Source organism: Pseudorca crassidens, chromosome 2 (assembly GCF_039906515.1).
Source record: "Pseudorca crassidens isolate mPseCra1 chromosome 2, mPseCra1.hap1, whole genome shotgun sequence".
In the NCBI taxonomy this organism is placed as follows: Eukaryota; Metazoa; Chordata; class Mammalia; order Artiodactyla; family Delphinidae; genus Pseudorca; species Pseudorca crassidens.
Window position 1 is genome coordinate 33,058,130 of NC_090297.1, and position 27,584 is coordinate 33,085,713.

Consider the following 27,584-nt stretch of genomic DNA (forward strand, 5'->3'; position numbering starts at 1 on the left):
AGAGCCTTTTTTCATGCACTTCAGTTATTTTAGATATTTCTGTCCCAGCAAGTGAAGGTAATTCAATTCTATAATAGGATAGGTTATCATTAAAATTAGTTACTATTAAAAAATGTGACAGTTGTTTCTATATTTAAATTGGAACTTCACATCTTTTGCCTGTTTTTAATTGGGTTGCTTATCTCATTGAGTGATAGGAGTTCTTTATATATTCTCAGTGCAAGTCTTTTATCAGATATATGATTTGCACATTTTTTTCTCCCAGCTTGTGGTTTGTCTTTTCATTTTCTTTTGGTTTTATTTGCCTTTTTTTTTTAATTGAAGTATAGTTGATTTATAATGTGCTAATTTCAGGTGTATGTCTTTTCATTTTCTTAATGGTGTCTTTGGGAGCATAAAAGCTTTTACATTTTGATGAACTCCCAATTTATTCATTTTTTTCTTTATAGGTTGTGCTTATGGTATCATATCTAAGAACTCTACTTAACCAAGGTCATGAAGATTTTCTTCTGAAGTTTGATAATTTTAGGGCTTAACACATAGGTCTAGGATTCATTATGAGTTAATTTTTATGGATAGTAACTTTTCAGTAAAATTTGCAATTCATGTTTTTGCATGTATAGATATCTATCTCTTCCAGCTCCATGTGTTGAAAGAACTTTCAATAATATTCTACAATTTTCTTTTTAAAGGTGGTTTTTAGGCTTATTTATCTTTGTGAATTGTGTTTTAAATTTATTTATAGGTATTCATAATTTTTGTTACTATGTGAATGGTGTATTTTTAAAAATTATATTTCCTGATTAAATAAGACCCATGTATAGGAAACCCTGCTGACTTCTGCCCATTGATCTCAAGCTTAGCAACCTTACTAAAATTGTTAGTTCTGATTAAAAAAATTTTTTTTTTACTTTTAATTTTTTTGGCTGTGTTGGGTCTTCGTTGCTGTGCGCAAGCTTTCTCCAGTTGCGTCGAGCGGGCTTCTCACTGCGGTGACTTCTCTTGTTGCGGAGCATGGGCTCTAGGCTCGCGGGCTTCAATAGTTGTGGCTCACGGGCTCTAGAGCGCAGGCTCAGTAGTTGTAGCGCACGGGCTTAGTTGCTCTGCGGCATGTGGGATCTTCCTGGACCAGGGCTCAAACCCGTGTCCCCTCCATTGGCAGGCAGATTCTTAACCACTGTGCCACCAGGGAAGCCCCGTTAGTTCTGATTGTTTGCCTGTAAATTCCCGTGGTTTTTACGGGTGAGCAGTTATATTATATGCAATTAGTGGCAATTTTTTCTTATTTTCCAATTCATGTACATTTTTTTCTTATCTAATTGTAATAGCTAATATCTCTAGTACACTGTTGAATAGAAGTAGTGATTAGTGACCAGTTTTGCCTGTTTCAGACTTTAAATATTAAGCATTAATATTAAATATCAAACCAAATGATGTTTGCTGTGGGGTTTTTATATTTTCACATTTTCTCTAACACTTCTAATTTACCAGGAGTTGTTATTATGAATTGGTTTTGAATTTTTATTAAATCTGCTTCCACTGAGGTGATTTTCCCTCCCACTTTAATCTATTCATGTAGTGAATTCCCCTGTTAAATGTAAGTGGTGTGGGGTGCAGCATGGGCTTTTGAATTTTTAGAAGCTCTCCCAGGTGATACCAGTGACAGCCAATTTTGAGAACCATTGTTCTTGGGACAGTTCCTACTTGGACATGAATTTTTTTTTTAACTAATTTGTGGTTTGGTTTATGAAGGTTTTTTTTTTTTAAGGATTTTTGCATCCATGTTCATAGGAGATTAGCCACTATGTATTCTATTCTTCTTGAGTCAGTTTGGTAATTTATATTTTTTAGAAAGTTGTCGTTTTCTTTGTTTTCAAATTTAAAACAGTTATTTTCCCAAGGTCCTAAGAGCTGGTAGGAGTCCGTCAGCCCAGTTAGTTTTTGTTTGTTTTAATGAACTAACCTTTGCTCATTTTTAAACAGGTGATCTGTGTCCACGATGTCTCGTCCATCTACCGAGTCCCCTTGTTGTTAGAAGAGCAGGGGGTTGTAGATTATTTTCTCCGGAGACTTGACCTTCCTATTGAGAGGCAGCCACGGAAAATGCTGATGAAGTGGAAAGAGATGGCTGACAGGTTTGCTTCATAATAAGGGGCTGGGAGTTCGAGCCTTATTTCTTTTTTTTTCGTAGGAGCTCAGGGAATTCAGCTCTTTCTTACTTGTGCTATCAACTCACGCTAGAAAAGGCCTTCATGGTAAGGGGTGTAAAGAAAGGATCTTAGCCCTCATGTAGCTGCATCGTGGGTGAGGAAGTCCCAGTAGAGCTGGCCCGGGTCCCGGGTCTCAGGGAGTTCCGATCACACAGCTATCACCCTTGTCTCCCACGCAAACAGGCCTCCTTGCGGTGGGTTGGCACTGGTATCCGAGGCCCACGTGGATGGCGGGATGTGGCTGGAGCACTCCTGGCTGCTCCCAAATATCTGAGCTGTGTTTGGGAACATGCTGCTCACCCCATACTACAAAAGGATCGACAAGGGGGTCCGGTCTTTTCTTCCTGCTGCTGTCAAAGCTCATCAGATTGAGAGCTGTCCCCACTCTGCTTGCCTCCTCGCTCTTGCACAGCACCTCACAGATCTTCACACAGCGCCTCGGAGCACTGGGCATGTGGTGTCGTAGCTGCCGAGTCAGCTGGATGGCACTAATGAGCATTTGTAGAGGGAGCACGCGTGCTGTTGTTCAGCGATACTTATTTTCATTTTGACATTTTCCCTTTCAGTCTGTGTCCATTTGCTTGTATATCATTATGCAGCCACAAAAATGGCACAGTTTTATTTTTGTGTTACTAATTATACTTTATAATGAAAAATTTTAATGAGTACGGACTCTCGTGTGGATGCCCCATAATTTGACTGTTCCCTTCATCACATTAACTCTTGTGAATTGTCTGTGTTTGTTAATTTTTTAACTTAAAAAAAAAAAAAAGAAAACCAAATTTGGAACGGATTTTGAAGCTATCTCTTTGTAACAGGTTCCAAAATCCTACTTTCTTTACAAAGCCTGCCACGTTGATCTGAAAATTGCTTCCTCTTTACTGTGCAGTACATAGAACACAGACAGTAGTTGCTCCTATCATATTTTTCCCAGACATGTTTTTCTTCTCTTTAAAAGGTGATTTTGACCTCACGGGGGTATGTACATTCTGAGTGATTTGGTGTTTCTTGACTTTTGTGTGACAGATATGATCGCCTGCTGGAGACCTGTTCTATTGCCCTCGTGGGCAAATACACCAAGTTCTCAGACTCGTACGCCTCCGTCATTAAAGCTCTGGAGCATTCTGCACTGGCCATAAACCACAAATTGGAAATCAAGGTGAGGAGGTGTCGCACACGTACAGGGAGGCCGTCTCTACTCTCAGGTGCTGCGTGCACACCTGCTTTGTGTTATTGGAGCTTAGAATTTCTTTTTTAGGAGTCAAAAGGATTTGTGGTTGGCTCCTGGCTGGGAGAGGACAGCCGAGCATTTTCAGGAAATAAGAGAAGATGTAGTCAGAGTAGAATCCCAGAGAGTGAATCCTTGGATCTGAACGTCAGGTGACCCTGGGAATGGGGAGTCCTGGTGGCTAAGCGTGCTGCACAGTTGCTGGCACCTGTGCCAGTGTCCCCCCCCGTGGAGCTGGGAGGTTTCTCAGGAACAAGTGTCCAGTCACCCAGCCGAGGCCGGGAACACGGGCAGCGCCCGGTGAACGGTAGTCACTGTGCTCTGCTCTGGATGTGCCAGGCAGAAGCTGAGCTGCTGGCGTGTCAGGCTGGAGGCAGTGGAGTGTCGAGGTTCAGGGCAGGGGCTCCAGTGCCAGGCGGCCAGGCCTCCGAGGCTGTGTGATGCTGGGCAAGCTGCTTAGCCCTCTTTGGGCCTCAGTTTTCCCATCTTTAAAAAGGGTTGTTGGGCTTCCCTGGTGGCACAGTGGTTGGGAGTCTGCCTGCCGATGCAGGGGACGTGGGTTCGTGCCCCGGTCCGGGAAGATCCCACATGCTGCGGAGTGGCTGGACCAGTGAGCCAAGGCCGCTGAGCCTGCGCGTCCGGAGCCTGTGCTCCGCAACAGGAGAGGCCACAACAGTGAGAGGTGTGCGTACCGCAAAAAAAAAAAAAAAAAAAGGGTTGTCACAGGGCTCTTATGATAAGAATTGAATGAGTTCATATAAAGTGCTTAGAACTGTACCTGGCAGGGAGTAAGTACCATATGTGTCAGCTCTTCCACTTGTCCCTTTATACCTTTTTTCCAGCAAGGTAGCTCCCAGATGGAGCCTATCAGGAAGAGATGGAAATTAGAAGTGAAGCTGGAGCTCAGTGCTGAGGGGTGTTGACTCGGCGGGGAGGGGGCAGAGCTGATGGCCCCGAGCAGCTGCCCTCGCTGTTGGCACTGGGGTTGGCCTCCTACTTTCCAGGGGCTTCTCGGCATGAAAACGTGGCTTGCTTTATGCTGGTGAACAGGTGCCGAGAGGATGAGCTGTTATATGTGTTTTAAGAATTGTGGGATCTCGTTACCCTGCCCTGACTTACTTTTTTGCTAGTTCTTTCAATCATTCGTTTATTTTATCTCCTTGGAGGTAGCCTGTGCCGATCATGTGTTAGATGGTGGTGGCCGAGAGGGGAATCCGAGTCAGTGAGGTCTCTCAGGTGTGGAGGGAGCAGGCAGAAGAGGGGGCAAACCTGCCCTGGAAGACGTGTGAGGAGGGGCCCGTGGGCAGGTTGGGAAGATGGATAAGGTAGCAGGAAAGGGCATTCCCGACAGCAGGGAGCGCATATCCAAGGACTTGGAGGTGTGGAATGGTTGGGAACTCAGTGGATGGAAAAGTGTGAATTGGAGGGTATCTGGAGACAGGCTGGCGAGGGCCAGGTCATGAATCCCCTCAACTGGGCCACTCCTGGATTTTGCCCTGGGGTTCAGGGAAATCACCGCAGGGCAATAGGAAGGAGCAGGAAAAAAACGAACAACCTAATAAAAAAGTGGGCAGAAGATTTGAACAGACACTTCATAGGAGATGCACATGATATACACGAAAAGATGCTCAACGCCTTCAGTTGTCAGGGAGATAAATGCAAATTGAGTCTCAGTGAGATACCAACACCCACCCACCTGAGTGGCTGAGCCTGCCAGTGAGGGTGTGGGAGTGTAAACTGGTGCAGCTGCTTGAGGAAACAGTCTGGCGGTTTCATATGAAGGTAAACACACGCCTACTGCGTGTGACCCAGAAATCCCACTCCCAGATACTTAGTCGAGAGAAATGAAAACATGTCCACCAAAAGAATCTATTTTTATACAAATGGACCAGTTAGTCATAACAGCCAAAATCTGGGGACAGCCCAGAAGTCTAGGACGAGTCGGTGGATAAACATGTCGTGTGGTGTATTCCTACAGTAGAAAAGTACCCAGCAGTAAAAAGGAATAAACTCCGTGGTGATACACAACAACACGGGTGGATCTCAGAGACATTGCAGGGAGCTGAAGGCGGCAGGCACAGAAGGCTGCACGCTGCATGGTTCCATTTGTCTGAAGTTCTAGAGGAGCTACAGCCTGCGGTGATGAAAGCAGAGCCCAGATTGTCTGAGGCAGGAAGCAGGGAGGACGGTGTTTGCAGGGGGCAGAGGGAACTGGGGGGGGGGGTGTGTGTGTGACAGGAACTTTCTGGATCTTGATCGAAATGGTGGTCATACCTTTGTGTGCATGTGGGACAAAACTCATGAAGTGCACACTTAAAATGCTTGTGTTTCATTGTGTGTAAATTATACTTCAACACAGTTGAGAAAAGTGAGAAGTGACCTAGGGGGAAGATGGACTGGGGGAGACATCTTGAACAGAGAGGACTTCAGGGTCTGCGCTAGCGGACTGAGTGTAGAGCGGATGGACAGCCAGAGTTGGGAATTAAATGATTCGGGAAGGAAACTCATATTTTAAAATATAAGAAAGCTCTTAAAGTTTATTTTAAAAAGATTAGTAAGTGTAAATACATTAGGGTTGTTTTTAAACTTTAGTTTAAAATTGAGAAAGATGGAGCGTTGGTAATACTGTTTAGAAATGGTGAGCGCTCAGGAGTCACGAGGCTGCTGCTTTTCTCTCCGCTCTGGCCGCTCCCAGTACATAGATTCCACGGACTTGGAGCCGAGCACCTTGCAGGAGGAGCCCGTGCGCTACCACGAGGCCTGGCAGAAGCTGTGCAGCGCTCAGTAAGCAGAACTCGCTACCTTTGCTTTCCAGGGGTTTGGGGTTTGTCTTAATGAACCAAGTGCTGTGCTTTCTTGTGCTGGTGGTAGGAAATCGGCTTGTTTCAATGTCTTTTAATTGCTGAAAGGACTACGTACATACCGGATGACTGAAGCCTCACAAAAACATGGCTCATCAGTTTCATTAAATGTGAAGAAAGAGAGTTCTAATGTTATTGATAATGTTTACTGAATGCATCTGTGGATAAGGCTTATTATTTAAAGGTGTTTCACCCAGAACATTTGCTGAGTACCCGTCAGTCGAGTCTCATAAATAGTTCGTTTTGGGCAGCTCTTGTCTACAATAGTAAAAAGTCAAGCCTGAATATCTAGTTCACTAGAACAGCTGAATCTTACGGAGCCATACAGCCATGGTCAGTGTGGCCAGCAAAGGCCCCCTTCCTACTCAGGGGAGCACTTCAAGCCAAGAGGTAAAAAAAATGGCAAACTTAAGGAAAGAATCCCTACCTGGGACAGATACTGTGCAGAGGTGGTATTACAATTATGTACAACGTCTTTTTTTTTTTTTTTCTTAACTGGTTATAAGCATTTTCTGATGTTAGTAAGAAAAGTGGATGGTTTTGTGTGCATTTTCTAAGTCCACAGTGTTTCTGCACAGCTCATTGGCAGTGTTGAAATCACAGTCCTAGCCCCAGCAGCCAAGTGTGTGGAGTGACTTCATGGCACCAGTGGCTTGGAAGTGACTCCTTGGAGGGTTATTGCGAGCTGGACTGGAAAGGGGTGCTTGTGGTATGCTCTCTTGCACAGTGGCGTGCTGGTTCCAGGAGGATTTGGTGTCCGAGGGACTGAAGGAAAAATCCAAGCGATCTCCTGGGCTCGGAAACAGAAGAAGCCTTTTTTGGGTAAGGAGAAGGAAAGACAAGAAAAGGTGCCCCGTGGGAGCCCGTAAATAAAACGGAGATCATCGAAACCAAACATAGATGCCATCCTTCCAGATAGCAACTCAAGTATAAGCCTTTTTGGTTCTGTTTTTTGAGAAATTCCAACTGGTCTTTAAAAGGAAAAATTTAAGCTTGAGCTCCACGTGGCTGTCACGGAATTTTGAGAGAATGAAATAGCAATTAGGAAATCTTGTCCATTTACTGGACCCAGCTGTTTGGCAGGACATGCGAGACTGCGTTTTATATGCGTATTTGGAACACCAGCTGTCTAATTGGGCAGAATGATTTTGGATGCTTCCTGGTGCTGTAAATTTTAGTCATTTCCAACACGACCAATCGTAACTGGGAACTTAATGAGAGAGGGTAAGAAGACTTGAATTTTAAAGTACTGAAGAGAATATTATTTATTTCTAAAATCGCATGACTTCTAAAACCTGGAATCATCATATACTCTTAGACCCCGTTTTTGAAATCTGGTACAGATAAAACATAGCAGGGGGCTGCATGTTTATAGCAGGGAATTACGAGAGTTTGTAATTGGAATTCTGGGAACAATCAGGACACCAAGTCCACGTAGGCGGGTTGGAAATGTGGGAACTGACTTTTCAATGGAGTTTCATGTGTTTTTCCCCTCCACCTGCAAGGCGTGTGCTTAGGAATGCAGTTGGCAGTGGTTGAATTTTCAAGAAATGTGCTGGGATGGCAAGGTAAGTAAGTGTCTACTTAAAAATTTGTTAACTTCTCACTTCAGTGTTTCTGGCAGCTGTTGGGTGAGGGGGAGCCATGGAGGCCAGGCCTGGTTTCTCAGTACCTCGAAGATGCAGCTAGGGGAGCTGCTGAATTTACTGAGGGAAAGCGCTGTCCTCCAAGGGAACCGCCAACCACCGGAGGAGGGAACACAGCTGAGCAAGTCGCCTGGCTCCGCCCCTGCAGCTGCTGCTCTGGCGATGCCCGCACTCCTGTCATCACGGCCACCGTCCCTGAGCTGGTGTCCGGCAAGGAAACTAACTCTGGCTGGTGTGAGGCTGTGTGGTTATTATGAACTTGGGTGCTGGAGCTGGTCAGACCTGGGCTCAGATTTTGACTGTATCACTCAGGATGGGTGATTTTAGGCAAGTTACTTACTTAGTCTTTCTGGATCTCTGTTTCTTCTGTAAGATGGGGGTCATAGTGGTACCTGTGTCACATGGTTGTAGGAGTTGAATGAAATAATGCCTATAAATAGTCCCAGCACAGTGCCTGGCACTCGGGGAATACTCACTAATATTGGCGCCATGCCTCACGGACTATATTACTGCGTCCAGACTGAGAACTCAGTGGTTTCCTGTTTCTCAGCACTCTGTGGGTTGCGTGGACTGGCTGTGTGGTTTTCTGCTCCATGTGGTGTGTCTGAGCTCGTCCTGTCCAGCGGGGACAGGGGTTCGGTCTCATCGTTCACTAATTCAGCTGAGCTTCCTCACAGCGTGGCGACTGCCTGGCTCCCGAAATGACAGGCTTGCTCTGCCGGCTTTTCTGAGCCTGCTCGTGTCCCACGGCCGAGCCCAGCCAGTGGGGCAGCGGGCCATACACGGCGTGAGCCCTGGGGTGCAGTGGCCCCATCGGGGCCGCCAAGGGAAGGGCCTGCTACGGGACCCTTATGAGCTCTAAGAAAACTCAGCGGAGCAGCCCGAGAACCCGAGGAATAGAAAGACCGCCCAACTTTACCAGTATGATTCCCTGTGCCCAGCTGACCGTTAGGGCTGGGTTCACGTCACGTTTTTCACAGTAACCCCAAGGGGACGGTGGCTCAGTTCTGTAGGCATCATGCTCCCTGGTGCTGGCTTCTGAGCTCCTGGCAGGCACTGTCCTACCACCCGCCACCCTAGAGGTGCCCCTCGGGCACCCTGGACCCCTTCACAGCCATGATCTCCTGCTGCTGCACCCACTGGGGTCCCCAGGTGGATGAGTGACCTGGTGATGAGCTGACTCGCATCTGAGGCCTGGCCCTCGTGTAGGCCCCAGAGGGGAACGATGTCTCGCGTGTCGCACAGAAAGAGCAAGCAGACGCGCAGTGCCAGGGACTTGGTTCTTCCCCATTTAGTCTTCAGTGGTTTCCCTTATGGTTAGTCGGTAAATTCAGTAAAGGATAGAAAGGTTAATTTTTGATTTAGCTCTTGAGTGGGGCAGTTGGGTAGTGCAGTGTATAAGATGCTGAGGATGAAAGAAATGAAGAAATGGTACTTGCCCATTGAGGAGAGATACAGTCTGAGACGAGAAGTGAAAAAATTGAGACAATATAAGCCGTCAAAAGGATGCAGTGTCTGAATAAGGATTTGGAGGTTGTGCCGTCGGTTTTGACTTTCCGATTTCCCCACTTTGTGTAGCTTGACTTCCCAGAGAGCTACAGGTGTAATGGGAAAAAATTCACCTGTGTTTGTGTGTTGAGTATCTTATATCTTAAAAATGTCATCCCTGGTTTTGGTTCTAATCACTGAATAACTTTAAACTGAGGAGGGAAATTGTGATTTAGAGCTTAGGAATGAAACTTTTAAGAAATCAGTTTTGTTGTAACTATTTTTATAACAAAGGTATTTTGGTTGCTCAGATGCCAATTCTACGGAGTTTGACCCTAACACCAATCATCCTGTGGTGAGTCCAGTGTCTGGAGCATCTGGAAGGGTGTGGAAGGGGCGTTGATGAACGTGATTGAGGGCTGGAGGTGGGAAATGAGACCACTGGGTTCATTCCAAAGCACCCTGAGGTCCCGCGCTTTCAGACGTCCCAGGTAGGGAGAACTTTTATTTTTCATCGTGTAGTCTCTCACTACTCTTCCCAGTCTGCCACAGAAAGTTTTTAAGACAGGTGCCACCGCAGCCTGATTAAAGTAATTCTCCACCCCTGCCCTCCTACCCCCCAGGAGCGCTTTAGAACAATACTGACATGAAACACTTAGGCACTTATTATATACCAGGCACTGTGCTCACTGCTTTGTATATATTAATTCACTTAATCCCCAGCAACCCTCGGAGATGGGTGTTTTTTTAAAGAACTGCTGGAATTTAGTACTGATTAAATGTGACGTAGGCCTGAGCCCTAGGTGGCTGGAGCCCTAGGAGGCTGGCATTCCTCGTGTTATGTCTCCCATCAGAGGAATGTGGCTCAGCTGGGGACAGACAATGCCTTTATTCATCTTTGAATCCCCAGCCCAAGCGTGACAGGCCTGTTCTTGATACTGAGGATGTTGTGATAAACAAGGTGGACAAGACTCTTGACCTCAGGGCACTTGAACAGCATGAGTATGTATTTATTGACCTGAAATTGAACTTTGCTAATACTCAGACCTCAGGAAGAAAAGAGCAGAGGTTTTGAAGCGTGGGACCCTGGGGAGGTAGGGGAGCACAGAGAAGGCCTCCCAGGTCAGAAGGTGCTCGGGGGAGCGGGCAGTGGGCTGGGCTGTCACAGCTGAGGGGCCTCGGCCTCCGCGTCCCACAGATGTTCACCAAACTCTCCTGGTTCACAGCCAACCCCAGATGAGCACCCCTTTCCTCTGAGCAGCTGTCAGTCTGGTGGAGGAAACGTGTGCGCACATGTCTGGTTTGGTATCCACGCTGCTGTGTTAGTCTTTATTAGAGCAGGCACTTAGGATCCCAAGTGTCGGGGCAGGAGCGGCCAGGGGAGGGGGCAGCTGTGTCTGGTCCTGCGGCTCAGGAGGGCGGGCTGAGGATTAAACACTTACCCAGCAAAGGCTTAAGAACGATCACTGGGAGGCCTTTTCCTCTGCAAGTGTCGCTTCTGAGGAAAGGCTGGGCCCCCTCACGGGCTCACTGCGCTCAGTGCGGGCGGTCTGTCTCCTAACCGAAGCAGGGTTTGGTAGCACATGTTTGTTTTTGGAACGTCTCCAGGTCATAGACATGCCAGAACACAACCCTGGCCAGATGGGCGGAACCATGAGGCTGGGCAAGAGGAGAACCCTGTTCCAGACCACGAACTCTGTCATGAGTAAGAGCTGCCTCCCACGGGCCCAGCCTGTGGCTGGCATGTCCAGGACACACATCTTGGTGCTGCGGCCAGGCTGGCGTTTTTGGTTTTGTTCTTACTTTTGAAGTTCTTTATTCCTCTCTTGGTAACACTCCTTAGGATGCACTGTAATAGCCAAAGAAAGCACTGTGGCTCTTAGAAAGGTCACAGGCAATACAGCTGGGGACCTGGGGGACTTTGGGTGTGGACCCCTCAGCAGAATGAGGCGGTTAGGTGAAGTCCACTGCAGCCTTAACTCTCCTATCCTATCAGGTCGAACCAGATGAAACTGCTGATCTTGGTGACTTTTGTCCCACAAAAATTTTAGTCTCATCCGGTTCAACCTAAATAGATTTTATTCTACAAGTACTAATATATGCTAAAGACGTAGGGGAAATTTGAGGAGGAAAATACTTAAAAGAACTCGATTGGATTTTCTTTTCTTCCCACTGGGAACTGTCATCGTTGGCAGGGCACCCGTGCATCTATCTGGGGTTTGGAGGCACCGTAGTTTGCATCACTTGAGTAGGTGGTCGTCCAGTCCTCTGGCTCTAACGTCCTGTGGTTTGGGGGTCTCACCTGGCTCAGGGAAGACACCCGCTGGCACGGGCCGCGCTGGGTCCCCAGGCACAGCAGGTGCCGTGCGGCTTTGGGTGCCGCCAGAGCGCTTTGTGCCTCTGTAGTCACGTGTGAGAGGTGGTGGTGAAAGTCTGTTTCTGTTAGTTTTCCTTGGTTGCAAAGAGTCAAGGCCCAAGAATTAGTCTGAACTGTGCTGCTAGAGCAGGCGGTGGGGTCAGTAGGAGAGTCATAGAAATAACCTTCAGAGGGCCTGGCCGGGTAGGATAAGAAGCAACCCGGGAAGCAAGATGTGGTTGTGAATAGCTTCCTTTGTGAAATCGGAATCCTTTACGCCAGCCTGCTTCTTTTGCCAGGGAAACTCTACGGAGATGCAGATTACCTGGAAGAGAGGCACCGCCACAGATTTGAGGTGAGGATTTGAGCTCTGTGACCTTTCACATTTTCTCCTTTCTGTTACGCCGGACACGCAGTCAGCTGAGAGCCCAGCAAAATTGTTCTTCATGCCTCGACAGGTGAATCCAGCCTTGAAAAAGAGTTTGGAGGAGCAAGGCTTGAAGTTTGTTGGCCAAGATGTTGAAGGAGAGAGAATGGAAATTGTGGAGTTGGAAGGTGATCGCTTGGGCCGTTGTGTTTAGTGGGGAACTTAGTCAGGCTTTCTTGGCATGTGGGGAGAACACAGCAGTATAAGTTGTTGTCCTTGACCTAACCGCATCAGGCAGCGGCGCTGTCTGGGGGTCTTGGTGAGCGAGGTTTGGGGCCCCGGGTGGCTCACCCTTGCGCTGCGGCCTTGCCATTTGACCTCTGGCTTCAGGTCCTCGTTCTTCAGAATGAGAGCTTGGACTTGGTTCTCAAGCCTAGTCTCACGTGACCTGCAGGACTCAATCCCGCGCAAGTCAGGGAGCTGGGGGTGGGGGTGGGGTGGCGAGGGGAAGGGTGGCAAGGGTGGCAGGAACCTGGAGAGGAGGCGCCTTTGGCCGCAGGGTGACAGCGTGCAGGTGGGAGAGCATCGGTTCTCCCGTGCTTTGGGGTTGCCTCTACCCAGGCTCCCAATAAGTTGTTTTCAAATCATTTTAGGGTCTGCAGAAATGTGGAGCATTTAACCAGATTTTTCCCATCTTTCACATGTTACGCAGACACACAGTGAAGCTGGTTCTTTCGCATTTCTGTTTCAGATCATCCCTTTTTCGTTGGAGTTCAGTATCACCCTGAGTTCCTGTCCAGACCTATCAAGCCTTCCCCACCGTACTTTGGCCTCCTCCTGGCCTCCGTGGGGAGGCTCCCTCATTACCTCCAGAAAGGCTGCAGGCTCTCACCCAGGTGGGGTTACGCTCCCTTAGTCCCTCGAGTGGTCACTGATGCCTTCCAGCGGGCCATCATCACACCATCAGTGATGAGCAAAACCACAGGAACGGGGAGCCTTGCTGGGCGCTTCTCATGCTGACACGCAAGCTTCCTCTCCTTCTCTGGGGTTTTCTCAGGCTGCTTCTGTGCCACCCCTGGCCTTCCCCAGCCACCCGGCATGGTGGCCAGGTCTCCCCCTCTGCAGCATCTGGTGCCACGATCACATCTGGGACCCTGTAGTCAATGGGGAACCATGTTTCTTCATCGGGGTGTCGGCCACAGCCTGGGTGGATTTCATGCCCTACTGCTACCTTTATCTGGAACCAGTCGGTTACCCTGTCTCGGTGGTTAGGGCATCATGACTGAAGTATAAAGCGAATGTGTATCTTCTGTAACAAGAAGAAGAAAATGCCTTTGCAGCTTTCTGCTAAATATATAATGTCTCTGATTTCTGCTGTGTGCAGACAAGCATCCCTGTGGTAGTGGTGGCTATAGAATGAGGGAAGTGAAGCAAGTGTTTGGTGGGAGCTGATGGATAAACCATCTGAATTCTACAGGGACACCTACAGTGACAGAAGTGGGAGCAGCTCCCCTGACTCTGAAATCACTGAACTGAAGTTTCCATCAATAAATCATGACTGATGGTAACGTAAGTGATATTTTTAAGCTTTAGTTTTATTTTGTTTTCAATGGTGATAACAATAGAATTGTAAGGATATCCTGAAAGTTTAGTGTTGAAAATTTTCATCTGCCAGAGGGTGTAAGTGGTCAGGTCAGCGTGGGCATCAAATGGGTGAGACCCCCCCGCCCCGCCCCGTCCCAGTTACAGTACATCTACCCACCCTGCTTTGGGGACTCCAGCAGGGGGACACCAGGCACGGGGCAATTGTCTCCTTGCCGATTGCTACATTCAGGTGCCAATCTGACCAAATCTGGGGGAACTGGATTCTTAGAGCCATGTTATTTCATGTAGCTGTAAACTTGGAGATCTTGAAGGAGGTGACAGGTAGGAAAACATAGTGTCATTTCTGCAGACCCTCAAGCTTGCACCAGGAAGTGCTTTATTTTTAAAAGTAGTTTTATTTATTTATTTATTTTTTTGGCTGCATTGGGTCTTTGTTGCTGCGCACGGGCTTTCTCTAGTTGCGGTGAGCGGAGGCTACTCTTTATTGTGGTGCGCGGGCTTCTCACTGCGGTGGCTTCTCTTGTTGCAGAGCACGGGTTCTAGGCGCGTGGGCTTCGGTAGTTGCGGCATGCAGGCTCGGTAGTTGTGGCGCACGGGCTTAGTTGCTCTGCAGCATGCGGGATCTTCCCGGACCAGGGATCAAACGCATGCCCCCTGCATTGGCAGGCGGATTCTTAACCACTGTGCCACCAGGGAAGCCCCAGAAGTGCTTTAAAACCAATACATACAACACTTTTGTGTTGATTGCTGCTTATTCTTCAAATCCGTTAAAATCGGAGCAGTTATTGAACAAACTTGGAATATTTGTCTTTTGTGACCACGTAAGTTTATAAAGTGCAGTAGCTGTGGGCGACTGCCGAGAATTGTATAAATTCCCATTAAGGTAACTGAGCGAACTGTCGGCAGAAATATACACTCAGAAGGAGGCTGGGGCATCAGCCGGAACTCTGTAGGGTCCAAGGGAGAACCAGGGATGTGGGGCTCCCCCCACAGGTAAGATGAGCTCCTGCCTCAGGCACGGGCAGGTGACCCCCCTGAATCCTGCACACCTTGCCTTCTCCACCAGGGGGCCTCTTCACTCGCAGGTCTGCTCTCACGGTCCCATGGCCCCTAGCTGCCTGGCCTGTGATAAGCTTAGTCCGGTGGGTGACAGGAGAAGTAGGTCTAAATCAGGAGGAGGGCATTGGTTGCCTGCTCTGCCAGGTCAGCATTTAGCACTGATGTACTCATTAATCTTCACCAGATAGTTTGCTGTAGGCAGTTTGATAGTCTAAGTAACTGCCGTGGAGAGAAAGGAAACTTTGTAACAGTAAAGGGGTAGATATTTGGTCAGTGATATGGAATTTCTAACTGCCTCCCCTGGAGCATGTAGTCCCTGTCAGTGGCACTGTTAAGAGCCTGGTGCTGTGGAAAAGAACACTTGTATTGGGGCAGAGGTGGAGTCCATGTAGGGTCTTGAAAATGTATAATTCCATAGGCATCAGAAATTTAGCTTCTCATTCGTGTTAGGCTCCTACTACGACTGGTCCTCGATGAAAACCAGGCATAGTTTACCGTAGCAGCTGACTACAAATCCTAACTTCTTTACTTTAACATACATCATATAATAGCTCATTTTTTTTTTTAAACAGGGATGATTCTTGAAGAGAGCCTTTGGACTTCAGGAGTTTACAGCTTTGATTTTACATTCAGCTTTTGACACTTCCTTTAAATTATGTTTTTATTAAGATTATTTTATTTTGAGGGAAGGTATTTGTGACTTGCATGTCCCGCCATGTGTCCCGGCTCCCGCACGCTGTGCTGACTGGTGTCCCACACCCTCCTTTGCGGTCCTCCAGCCTTGGGCGAGAAGCAGGACATCCGAGCGGAGCGGGTGATGGCCGGGTGCCAGGGGAGCCCATCGGTCACCGCGCTTCTCCAGCCACCTTGCGTCACTGTGGCTTCGAGCGTGTAGCTGTTCCTTCCCCCGATGCCGAGGCCATTATAAAAGGTGGGCCGTGCGGCCTGTGTGGGCAGAGAGGGGTGAGTCCAGCTGGTGCTCACAGCCCAGTGCCGGAACCCGAGGGCACTGCTTGAGCAAGAGCCGTGAAACCAGAAACAGAGTCGGCCCTGCCCTGTGCTGGAGGACTCGTTGTCCAAAAGGACGGTCAGTTTGGCGTCACACAGAACGGCAAGAACTCTGTCTCTCTGACGTCTGAGTTTAGAAGCCGCGCTTCTCTTCTCGGGAATCACTCCTTGCATCAAGGGGTCACTTAACAAAGAATCTTTTGGGGAAACTGCCTCTAAACCCCTCTCATATGGGGTTTTGCTCGAGGGAACTTTACAGCTTTGCTCAAGGGGGCTTTTGCCTTCCAGAATGGTGTTACTACGGTTGAAATGCAATGTATGAAAAGCTATTTTCTTAATGTGGTATAACGACAGGCAGAGCTCGTGCCCATTATATCCTGGCTGGACTCGGTGTATACTCTAACTTAAGAAATAAATAACGCAGAGCAAGAGACACACTTTGTTTGGAGTGCTTGTGTCGCAGCCGGGTGGGCGCCGTCTGAGTGCGGGCCCGGCGTGTGTGCGTCCCCTGAGCCGTCAGCGCCGGGCTGTCCTCCCCGGGAGCAGCAGCTGAGGTGGGTGATCTGATTGTTTAAAAGCTAAGAGAGGAGCCTTTCTTTTTAATAGGAACCAGAATTTTCCAAAGAGGCTTCAAATTTAGGTTCTCGGCACGTAGAGGTACAGAGAAGCCTCACCGCCCCCGTCCGCTCCCCGGCAGCCCTCCTGCACCCAGGCCTTCCGATTTCAGGTCATCGGCCTCGCTGGTTTTCCCTCCACAGTGAAATTCGAGCTACTGAATCCACGCTCCTCGTGGCACGTTGGCAACATTGGGACCACCTGCCCATGAGCCAGCTCCTCTGCAAAGTGTGTCTGAGGCCGAGGCTCAGGGCTCGGGCCGGGCTGTTTGTCAACGGTCGGCAGGCTTTGCTGGTTTTCATTTGGAAAGGGGGTGTTGGGAGAAAAATGTTTCTCACCATTTGGCACAGCCCTTCCATCAGAGGGACCCAGAAAGGAGGCGGGCTCCCTCTTGTCCCTCCATGCACTGGTCCGAGGCCACCATCACGGCTGAGGCCCCAGAGCCCGTGTGGGAATACCGCTTCCTGACCCAGGGCAACCCAGCTGCCTCTGTCCGTGTTTCTCACGGGCTGAGTTACAATGTCTTCACTTACAGAGGCCTTCATACTTGTTTGGGTGCTTTGAATGTGGCTGACTGGGTGAATTCTAACCCCTTCTCCCATCTGGTGGTCCCATCAGACAGTCTTCAGTCATTTTTATAAAAGCCATTCCGCAAACTGAGGGCTCTTACGCCTGTTGGTGACAGCAGCTCCCTACGACAGTGGGCAGTTTTCAAAGCCTCTCAGGGTCAGCTGTGCCCGCCCCTGCTTGGAGAAGTCCTCCGCTGACTGGTTGTGAAGTGCTGGCTGCTTGCATAACCTTTCTAGAGAAGGGACCCCCCCCCCCGCCCCCAGGATGGCTCTCCAGGGGCTGCAAAGCCCGACCAGCCTACCACCCTGGCTGTGGAGACAGGGCAGTAGCAGGGCCGAGGGCTGAAGCCGAGACTGCACGGAGGGTGGCCTGCACGCCCAGTGTTGGCTGCCCAGTGCCCGGAGGTTTCTCTTTGGGGAGTAAGCCTGGCCAAGTCCCCCCACCCTTCTCTTCAGCACTGGTGATCCGGACAGGTTCTGCCTTTGTAGAGCACCTCCGAGGGCCGCAGTGCCTGGGCATCCTTGCGCCTGGCCCGAGGGGGGCGCTCAGCAGCGGGTCCCCTCTGACCTCTCGAGCTGCACATCCTCTGTGCAGGTTTTGTTTTTTTTTTGTAATTTTACTTATTTATTTATTTTATATATGGCTGCGTTGGGTCTTCGTTGCTGTATGTGGGCTTTCTCTAGTTGTGGCGAGCGGAGACTACTCTTCGTTGCGATGTGCAGGCTTCTCGTTGTGGCTTCTTGTTGCGGAGCACGGGCTCTAGGCGCGCAGGCTTCAGTAGTTGTGGCACGTGGGCTCAGTAGTTGTGGCTTGCGGGCTCTAGAGCACAGGCTCAGTAGTTGTGGTGCATGGGCTTGGTTGTTCCGCAGCATGTGGGATCTTCCTGGACCAGGGCTCGAACCCGTGTCTCCTTCATTGGCAGGCGGATTCTTAACCACTGCACCACCAGGGAAGCCCCTCTGTGCAGTTCTTCAGTGGCTTCTGAGAAGCTGGCTCAGGCCCTAAGGTCAGTGACCCCGAGCAGTTCAGTGGGTTGGTAGTCCATCATGAGTTGGGCATCCATTACCACCTTAGGTCCCTATAACCAGTGTGTTTGGTAAATGGGAAAACCAAGTTTCAGAGCAGTTGTGATTGGCCCACGAGGGGTCCTCTGTTGTCTACTCCATGGATGTGGCCAAGGACCTCTAGGCTGGGGGAGGGAGAGGGGATCACTGAAGTGTGTTCCATGGACCCCCAGTCCTGTGAAATACCCTCTTCGACAAAGTTTCATGGTTTTCTAGTGCCTCAGGCCCCAAATTTAGGAGTATCCTTGATTCTTTCATCAGCAAATATTTACTGGGCATCTGCCGCATGCCAGCTATGTTTTAGTTTCTAAACTTAAAGCAGTGGACAAAACAGACCAAAATCCCTGTCCCCATGAGCATGCATTCTAGTGAGGAGGAAACAACAAATAAAAGCTACAGTGTGACTGACAGGTGCTCTGCAGAAAGAAATAGATGGAAGCAGGGAAGAAGAGAGTAATTCGCAATAGAATGGGTAGGGAGGTTCCTTTCCACTTGAGGGTGGAGTATTCCAGGCGGTGGAAGCAGCCAGTGCAAAGGCCCTGAGGCCGGTGTGCTCATGAAACAAGTTGGTCAGTGTAGCTGGAATGCAGTAGCAAGAGGCAGGAGGCCTTGAGGGCAGGTGAGCCAAGTCAGGGGGGATTGTGTAGACTGATATTTGGGCTTTGCTCTTGGTGAAATGGGGAGCTCTTGGAGGTCTTTGAGCCCAGGCCTGTTCTAGAAAGAACCATTCTTGCCCGGGTGCAGATGTTGGCTTTATAGAGCCTCTGGCTCCACTGGTGGAGATGACAGGGGAAATGGCCAGAGCAGGAATCCTCTCCAGTGGCTGGAGGGTGCATGGAATGGAAGTCAGACCCTCCCTGTGCAGGTGTTGGTGTGTGCTGGAGAGAAGCAGGGTGCCAGCTGTCCCCTATTGTCCTGTAGATGAAGAAACTAAAGCAGAAGTATTGTGATTTGCCCTAAGGTACCCGTCTTCAAGGCGGAGATGGACTGGGACCCAACCATCCAGGCTCCTTACCCCCTTACTCCTTAGCTTTGTAGGGGGAGGAACTCAGGGCCCCCTGGACAGAAATGGGCTGGGCATGGGACTCTACCCAGCTGCATCCAACCAGCCAAGTGTTCTAGAAAGAACCATTCTTGCCTGGGGGCATGTGATTTATTACAGAGCTTTGACAGTCCCAAATCCCAGCAAGCCAGGGGTGGGTCTGCAGGGTGGCCTGTCCACCCTGTAACCGCAGTTATCAATGTACTTTGCCATCTGCAGAGGGGCTTTCCCAAGGTGACAAGTCCCTTTCTGGACCTGCCTAGCCAACGGGAGTCAGAGACCCAGAGGGACGGTCCCTTACAGCTCAGCCCAAGGAGAGCGCTGGCCAAGTTTTTACATGTTCTTTCTGAAAGTAAGTTGCCTTGGGGATCGTGCTAAGCACAATTTCTCAGCTACACAGATCGGGGTCTGCTCAGGACTGACACCACGTGGGGACCAGCCCGTGTGAGCACACTGTTGTAGAAGGAGCCAGCAAGTGCAGAGCTCCCATCCACCTCTGAGCAGCCCAGACTGGTTTTACTGGGGGGACGTAGGGTCAGTAGGACAGCCCTGTGTGTTCCAGGTAGAGCGCTGGGCCCTCACAGGACGCAGCAGGTGCAGGAGATGGGCTTGTACCGCTGCAGCTGCTGCTGGAGCTGCTCCTTCTCGGCTGTCAGCACCCGCAGCCTCTCCTCCAGCTTGCTCAGCTCAGCCGTCCACTTCTGAGGGGACATCGGAGAAGCGTGCCTAAGCTGACATCATCTCAGAACCGGGGCTGAACTGGTGGAGGAAGGGAAGGCCCAGAGAGCCTGGGGGGCCTGCTTAAGGTCTCTGGGCACCGTACTGGCCCTGGTAGGTGGAGGAGCCAAGTCCCCTGACCAAGTCAGCCCTGGGGTCTCGGGGAGAGTCCTGCCAGCATCCCAGACGCTGGGGTGACCTGTCCTCCGCAGCCTGCACAAGTACCGGGGCGGGCTCAGGCTGGCAGCCCCCCGCCATGTCCTTCTCCCTCTCTGTCAGCCCCTTGGCCTCTTCTGTTTTTCTGTCACCTATGTTTCTCTCTTGAACAAGGCTTTTCCTTGGGACTGTGTCCAAGTGCTGTGTCCAGCACTCACTGCCTCCCCGTCTTAAGGGCCTCCGCCCAAATGCAGTACGCAGCCCTCTGGTTTGTCTTAGAACTTCAACATTCCACTCTCCCGGCGGCCCCAGCTACACCGCAGAGGAGTACCGGAGGTAGCGGGGCTGTTGCAGTCCAGCCCCTGGGGAGCACCAGAGGAAACCCGACAGCTGCGAGCCTACCCAGTGGGTGGCCGAGGGACCCAGGGCCAGCGTGGCCCCTACCCTGCCTGCCTGGCCTGGGCCACTTACCTGCCTGCCCCACTCCTGGATGGCGCGTACGGACAGGGGGCCCTGGATGCTCCCGTCCCGCCGCAGGAACACCTCCCCCTGGTCCGTCTCGTAGAGCTGCGGCTGGGCCTGGGCCTTGGGGGCGTGCACGCTCAGGCGGATCACCTGGGGAAGGGCAACGGCAGCTCTGCGGGCGCTGCACCGGACGGTGTGCAGCCCCAGTCCCGCCTCTCTGGCTCCGGGGCAGCCTGGGGGCGCTGGGTGCAGGGCTCACCTTGAGGGGGGTGCCGGTGGCAGAGGTGCTGACCACGGGGATGAAGGTGAGCTTGTAAGCGTCAGGGAAGACCTGGGGGTTGAAGCCCTGCAGGATGGAGTCCACCAGCAGGCGCACGCGGTCCTCGTCACGGTGGCTGCAGCGGATGCCCTGCACCAGGCCACTGTCCTCCACGCCCACCAGCAGGCTGCCGCCCTCGCTGTTGAGGAAGGCGCACACGTAGCGACGCAGGTGGTGCTTGAAGGCCTGGCTCAGGTACTCGCCGCCCCCCCTCTTGAACTCCACGTTGCGTGTCTCGCTGCCCAGGAAGGCGCCCTGGAAGAGGCGCTCCTGGCCCAGGATCTCTTGGTGCGCGATGGCGCTGTCTGAGCGCGTGCCACTGGGCCGGCCTGGGGAGTCCTGCCGTGGGGTAGGGGCCTGGGTAGGAAGGGGTCCGGCGAGCCAGGCCAGCTGGGGCCTGGAGCCCAGGATGGGGCTGGGGCTGGGGCTCGGGCTGCTGTCTTCCTTCTGCTGGGGTGGGGGATAAGAGCGGGGCATATGGGCCCAGGCAAGAGCCGGGAGCCCTGACCTTGGCGGCCAAAGGAGGGACAAGCAGCCAGAATCCCCCCGTCCACCTGCCCCATCCACCCAGGGCCCAGCCCACACGGGCGTCCTGACGCTCCTCCCAGGCAGAGGGGGCTAATTCTGCCCACCATCCCAAGGCCAATGCGGGAAACCCTGTTGGGTCAGGGGCTGGAACCAGCCAGTGCTCCCCTGAGGCTGCCCTCTGCCCAGGTGAACTATGGGATGCACATGGGTAGGAAGAACTGTCCTTCCCAGGTGGGACCTGGGACACCTGCAGCCATTCTTTTCCCACTTGGGTTACGGGTCGGCCTCTGAGGCGCAGGGTTGGATCATCCCAGGAGACACCTCGGCACCCTGAGGTCCCCTGTGACAGAGCTGCATGTCTGAATTGAGAGGTGCTCCCAGAGATGCCACCCTCTTCCTGATCTCCCTGAAAGCCTTGCTGAACCAGTCCTCCTGAATTTCCACTTTCCTCCGGCCCTCCTGAGTCCCTTTCACGGTTTCTGCCCTGTTCAAGGGCTCTGGGAGCAGCCTGCTCAGGGCCACTTCCCTGCTCTGGGCCTCACCATCGGACTCCCTGCCTCCAGGCTCTCCCCGTCCTATCCATCCTCTTCGCTGACCCCAGATGCAAGTCACACTGTCATTCCTCCCTTAAAACCCTTCCCCAGCTCCCTGCTGCCCTCCAGCCTCCAGAGGTGGCTTCCAGGGCTGGGAGCTCAGTGTGGGCTGGGGTGTAGTGATGAGAGGCACATCCCTACCAGGGCTGCAGCTCCCAGCGGAGACAAACTTAGCGGAGACTTGAGAAAACCACCAGCTATCATACAAACATGCCATCAGGCCACAGGTCTTGAAATGTAAGCCCGTTTAGCTGTTTAGCTCTGCAACAGTTTAAATGGCATGGAGTCTTCATCCCGAAGGAAAAGACAAACCAAGATCACCCACCGCCTCAAACGTGAGTTGACTCTTCCCTCCCACCCCCACAGAAGCCGACCTTCTGCTGCCTCTGCCTTGGTCTCACAGCCCTTGGTGGCCTGGCTCCTGCCCTCTGGCCTGGTTTTCTTCCTCAGTCCCCCGGCAGCCCGAGCTCCAGGGACAGCACCCGGCTTCCCACCCTGCAAATGCATCCATCCCCACCCTGTCCCCTCATATGCGCCACGTCCCTCTGCTGGAGATGTCCTTCCCCAAGTGCCTGTCCCATTGCCTAAGCCCCAGCCTGGATTTCACTCCCCGGGGAATTTGTCCCCAGAGAGCAGGGAGGACCCTCTTGGGTCCTCCTCCAGCTCCAGGTCTGCCCCTTCTTGGCTCATAGAAGCTTGGCTCCCTGAGGGCAGGGTGGAGCCTCTACTCTCTGCAGTACTGCCCGGCAGAGCAGGTGTTGGTTTTTGCAACTGAACCAATGAGGTCGGCCAAGGAGAAAGCCAGGACCCTTGCGTATCCTCGTGCCTGGGCTGACCCGGCCCAGAGGCCGGATGCAGATGGGCCCAGGGAGGGTTCGATACTCGGGTCTTCCTTCATTGTGCTTCCAGGCTGGAGGCAAACTCTAAGGGTCAGTGTCCCTCCAGTGTCCCTCTGGGACCATAGTCATTTGAGTAGCAGCCCCCAAGTTTGCAGATTTGTCCCCAGTTTCTCCAAGGCACCCCTCACCGCCACCCAGCACAGGCCATCCACACCCAGGCCTGCCGCGAGTGAGGCTAGGGGAAAGCCTCGCTCACCTCTCTGCGGTTTGAGGGCTCCCGGCCCTCACCCAGCACCAGCTCCTTCCCAGGGGCCACCAGCTCCTGGATGACCTGGTGCTCCTCCAAGGCCGTGCGTAGGCGCCAGGGCAGGGAGGCCAGGGTGTCCTCGTGGGCGGCCACCTGCACCAGCGCGTAGGCCTTGCGTGGCTGCCTCACCACCTGGATGTGCTCCCGCGCCACCGGCAGCTCCAGCCGCTCCAGGGCGTCTCGCAGCAGGCAGGCGAGCACAGGCACTGAGAACTGGGGGTTCAGGTGGCCCACGTAGAGAACATGCCTGCTGGGAGCCGCCTTGGTACTTGAGTCCTCAGACACGGACTCTTCTGCGGGGAGCTCCTGCAGGGGCCGCTTGCCTGGGGGCTCCATGAGGGGCTCCTGCACCTGTGTCGCGGTGATCTCTTCCTGGAGGTCTCTAGAGGGGTCTCCCTCGGAGGGACTTCTGGGATTCCTCACCGCTGGCCACTCCTCCCGGGGCCCTGGGCTCTCGGGTCAGCCCAGGGCCTCCCAGGGGACTCGGAGGGGCCAAGGCTCCCGGGAGGTTCACAGATTGGCGGGGGCTGGGTGGAGCCAGAGAGCGAGGGTGGGCAGAGGGCCGCCACCCGCCCAAAGCCTCGGACAGGAAAGAGGAGAGTCAGACAGGGCTGAGCCAGAGAACAGAGCATGTGGACCTGCCGCTCCATCCCACAGGAGGGAGGACTGCGAGCCTGTGCTCCCAGCGGGGCAGAGGGGACCGGAACTCAGGTCTCTGAGGCACGCCTCCCCCCATCCTTTCACTGGCCCCAGTGGGCCTGTCTTCCTTCACCAATCCACAGGCTGGGGCCTCCTAGATGCCTTCAGGGTTTCCTGCCCAGCCTCCAGGCACCAGAGAAACCTTTTCAAGGGGCCTTTGGAGAAGCAGCCTTAACCCAGGGCTTTGAGGACTGGTTGCGGCCCCCCTGTGCTTCTCCTTGCCTGCTCTGAAGCCGGGGTGAGCCCAGCAGAGGTTCTGAAGGGGTCAGGCTGGGTCAGCGGGTTTTAGAGCGAGGTTCTTCTGCTTTGGGTACACTGATGAAAGCTACGGCCCCTCCCCAGAACGATGGCCTTTGCATATATACGTACAGTTCGACGAGGCTCATCTAGACCAGATCCTCTGGTTTGGGTCCAGAGAGCAGAAGTGAGGAGGGGCGGAATGAGGGTCAGAGTTGGACCCTCGTGTATGTCGCCCACCACCTCCCGCTAGGCCAGGGGTCCTCACTCCTGAGCTGAGCACACACGTGCACACACCAGCCCCTCTACTCGCCCCCATACGCTCAGCCTCCGGTCTGTGTGGCAGGTGCCGCTGGCCTGCATCTCTTCAGATTGGATACTTGAGGCAGTCAGGGCCTGGGGGCCACCACTGCTGGAGTGGGGACGTTCAGGGCAAACGGGAATAGAAGGAATAGGGAGGCCTGTGACCCTCATGTCCTGATGGTTCCTGGGGGAGAGTGGGAGGTGCCAGCCCTCCGCTCCCACAGACCCCTGCCCCCTGCCCAGCAGCTCCCCAGGGTGCTTGGGGGCTTGGCTCAGGGAGGGGGAACCAGGGCTGTAGGGAGTGGGTGGGGCCTGTGCAGCCACCTCTGTGATCTCAGGAGGGTCAACAATGCTTCTAGGCTTGGCAAGTGAGCCAGGAAAAGTCCTCCCTACTCCCCACCCCAGTGTAAACGGATATCTCATGCAGCTTCGTGTGGGGCTTCTTCGGGGCAGCTCCTAGAACCCAGGGACTGAAGACCTACTTCCTCCTTCTGTCAGGTCTCTCCGGGCCCTCCTGCCCACGCAGGTCCCCACCTCAGTCACCAATCCCAGGCTCCCCTGAGCACGGACAGGGCCCAGCTGCTCCCAGAATGGATCAGAACGCAGCTGGTTCCACGGCTCCCGTGACACCAGGCTCTTCTCTTTGCCAGAGATGGAGGTTGCTGTCCAGAAGAGCCCTGAGAAATAGGTCAGGCGCGGCCATGTCTTTTGAAGGACAGGGTTGTCACCTGCTGTTTGACCGGGGACCAGGACTAGGGTGGTGCACAGCCTTTGTTAATGCAGAAATCTGTTCCTGGGTGGGTGGGGGCTTTGAAAGTGCTTTTCATGATGCAGATGTAGGTAGCACTTTCCCACACTGCTTCTGGAAGTCTCGATGGGGTGAGGGGACGGGGGCGGGGGGTGGTGGTGTCCAAAAGCGGATACTGCAGACTGGGGAAGCTGCTTGACAGCATGGGGAGAAGGCTGCCTCTTTCTCTGAGCAGCCGTTCTGAAGATGCCGATGAATTTGTTTCCCTGAAAGACTGAGGCAGAAGCTTGGGTGGGGCACTTGAGAAAGGAGACTGTGGCGTGGAGGAAAGGAGGAGGCCCGAGGCCCCAGGTGGTGGCACTGAGGCTCGGGGGAGGGACCCAGCAGCCAGGGCTGACCCGCCTCTGCATCCACGGCCGAGAGTTACGGAATAACGGCTCTAAGCTCTCCAGGCTTCCCCCTTTCTTTCAGGCCTCTCTGGACTCTGCCATCACGAGCTGCTCTCACAGTAACAAGTGGGGGCTGTGGCTGTCTTGGACGGTTAACTCGAGTCATGATGCAGAGACAGACAGCTGCCCGGGAGAGGCGCCCTGACAGATGAGCACACACGTGGCTGTACCAGAGAACATAACGAACACGTGAACATAACATACTTCTCTAGGGGCCTCGCTATCATCAGGCAGCTGTTTGGCATGAAATTTCCCAAACTGATTTGAGTGCCAAATCTTTCCCCATTCTTGCTGGAAATCTCTTTAAACGATTGTATTACATATTTCCCTGGGCTCTGTTAACAGCCTTACGTGAGCTGAACATCAGTTCCACTTCTTTATTGGCGGGGGTAAGAATTGTCTTTCATTGTAAGTATTTCCAAAATGATATTTCACATACTGAAACGCACCGCAGTGTAAACTGGGTTATTTACAGCATCTCAGGCTAACAGCTGGGTGATGGCGGACACGAGTTCAGCGTTGTGGAACAGCAGCCCCTTTTAGTCCTCTCACTGGATGTCTGTGACCTTACTGACAACCCCTACTTGGCACTGGAGGAAGAAAACCTCTTGAATTTAAAGTTAAGAATGAAACGTGGGTGGGAACTGCGGCACAGCACAGGGAGATCAGCTCGGTGGTGGTTTGTGACCACCTAGAGGGGTGGGATAGGGAGGGTGGGAGGGAGGGAGACGCAAGAGGGAGCAGATATGGGGATCTATGTATACGTATAGCTGATTCACTTTGTTATACAGTAGACACTAACACACCATCGTAAAGCAATTATACTCCAATAAAGATGTAAACAAATATATAAAGTAAAAGAATGAGAAAAAAAAAATGCAAGGCGGGCCCGAAGATGAGGGGCAGAGGGAGGCTGGGATAGGGCTCTTCTCACGTTACCTGGAGTGTCCACTTGGTGGCGCCTGTGGCTGCGATCCTCCACACCGTAGCAAGCATGGGTGTCTGCGCGAACCAACCAGGGACCCCAGCTGAGGGGCAGGGGACGGGGCAGGGGCGAGGGCTGAGCTCAGCCGTTAAGTGGGAGAGGACAGGCTGTCAGGAGAACAGACTGGAACTCAGGGGAAGAGTGGTGTGGACGCAGCCTTCGCCATCCGGGCCCCGGGACGCTCCAGCCTCAGTCTTGACTCCTCCCCTTGCCTACCAGCGGCTGCCTGTTGATTCCTGCCCATCCTTTGACGGGACCAGCCCAGCTGCCCACAGATATCTCGGGCCTGGTGTCTGTACCGTGGGACCTGCTGGCCGCTGGCCCCTGGCAGCATCCTCGGTGGCTTTGGTGTTGGAGGACAAGCACACACACACACAGTTCTCACGCTTGGCCTGGACGTTTCCAGCTGGGGAGCTTCCCTGATGGGATGGGGTGACGGGGCATTAAGGTAAGGAGGCTGCAAAAAAGCTGAGGGACAACAGGGGCAGGAGGGAGCGTCTGGAGTCTCCTAGGCAAGACAGTTTTCCGCGCTTTCAACTTTATTTGTAAGACAAGGGGCAAGTCACCTGTGGCTCTTCTGAGGAGGGGTCGTGGCATCGGGCACGAGGGCAGAAACTGTGTCCACTTGGCCCACCGGTGACACAGCCCAGAGAAGGGTCTCTGGGTTGTTCCACAAAGATGCTGAAGAGGGTGCTGTGGACACTTCCGCTCAGGACTAACAGCCTGGGCAACAGAGACAGAGCGGAGCCCGGGGACACGGGCCACACAGCCGGCAGGTGGGGAGGGACCACAGGTGGGGACGGGGCAGAGAGGTTCCCCAAGGATTCAGCCCTGAGCGGAGCCTGCGCTCTTCTCTCCTGAAGTGCCTGGGTTTTTCCTTCCTGATGTTCCTCAGCACTGGAGTCAATGTCGCTCCTTGTCATGGCGATGAGGGTGGGCCCAGGAAGCTGCTGCCGGAGGCCTCTGTCCCCCAGTCCCACTTCCCCACACGCCTTCCCGCTTTGTGGGTGGCTGCCCTGTCGGGATCAGTGGTGTGGTCTCACCCACCGGACACCATTTCAGCTTCTTTGGATGACTCGGGTCACTATTAGAAGGCTTGGCTTTGTGAAACAGTTTCAGA

The 27,584-nt window shown here is 52.6% G+C and overlaps 2 protein-coding genes across 6 annotated transcripts in view; one reads left to right on the forward strand and one right to left on the reverse strand.

Annotated features, from left to right (window-relative positions):
* The window catches only part of CTPS1 (CTP synthase 1), a 30,423-nt gene extending 14,162 nt beyond the window's left edge, over window positions 1-16,261 (forward strand). For 3 of the 5 annotated variants that reach the window (XM_067725699.1, XM_067725700.1, XM_067725696.1), the window contains exons 8-19: window positions 1,984-2,135; window positions 3,237-3,369; window positions 6,134-6,222; window positions 7,027-7,121; window positions 7,805-7,867; window positions 9,745-9,788; window positions 11,042-11,138; window positions 12,089-12,144; window positions 12,248-12,344; window positions 12,908-13,052; window positions 13,634-13,725; window positions 15,393-16,261. In XM_067725699.1, the coding sequence (XP_067581800.1) occupies window positions 1,984-2,135; window positions 3,237-3,369; window positions 6,134-6,222; window positions 7,027-7,121; window positions 7,805-7,867; window positions 9,745-9,788; window positions 11,042-11,138; window positions 12,089-12,144; window positions 12,248-12,344; window positions 12,908-13,052; window positions 13,634-13,718 (1,056 nt within the window). In that variant the 3' untranslated portion in view covers window positions 13,719-13,725; window positions 15,393-16,261. The remainder of the gene's footprint in view (window positions 1-1,983; window positions 2,136-3,236; window positions 3,370-6,133; window positions 6,223-7,026; window positions 7,122-7,804; window positions 7,868-9,744; window positions 9,789-11,041; window positions 11,139-12,088; window positions 12,145-12,247; window positions 12,345-12,907; window positions 13,053-13,633; window positions 13,726-15,392) is intronic. The other 2 variants (XM_067725697.1, XM_067725698.1) reach the window with 2 other exon arrangements.
* A 2,964-nt stretch (window positions 16,262-19,225) lies between these two features.
* Window positions 19,226-23,379, reverse strand: SLFNL1 (schlafen like 1). The gene is made up of 4 exons (XM_067712045.1): window positions 22,993-23,379; window positions 20,717-21,226; window positions 20,464-20,607; window positions 19,226-19,820 (listed from the first exon to the last, which is right to left on the reverse strand). The coding sequence occupies exons 1-4, from the start codon at window positions 23,377-23,379 to the stop codon at window positions 19,698-19,700; spliced, it is 1,164 nt and encodes a 387-aa protein (XP_067568146.1). The 3' UTR covers window positions 19,226-19,697.
* Between the last annotated feature and the right edge of the window lie 4,205 nt (window positions 23,380-27,584).

Excerpts from the sequence above, each read along its gene's own strand:
- SLFNL1 (XM_067712045.1), bottom strand. The coding sequence starts at position 23,379 with ATGGAGCCCCCAGGCAAGCGGCCCCTGCAGGAGCTCCCCGCAGAAGAG. Across the intron at positions 21,227-22,992 it reads AGCCCTCAAACCGCAGAGAG|CAGAAGGAAGACAGCAGCCC; the intron begins GTGAGCGAGGCT and ends CCCCCACCCCAG. Across the intron at positions 19,821-20,463 it reads TCCAGGAGTGGGGCAGGCAG|AAGTGGACGGCTGAGCTGAG; the intron begins GTAAGTGGCCCA and ends ATGTCCCCTCAG.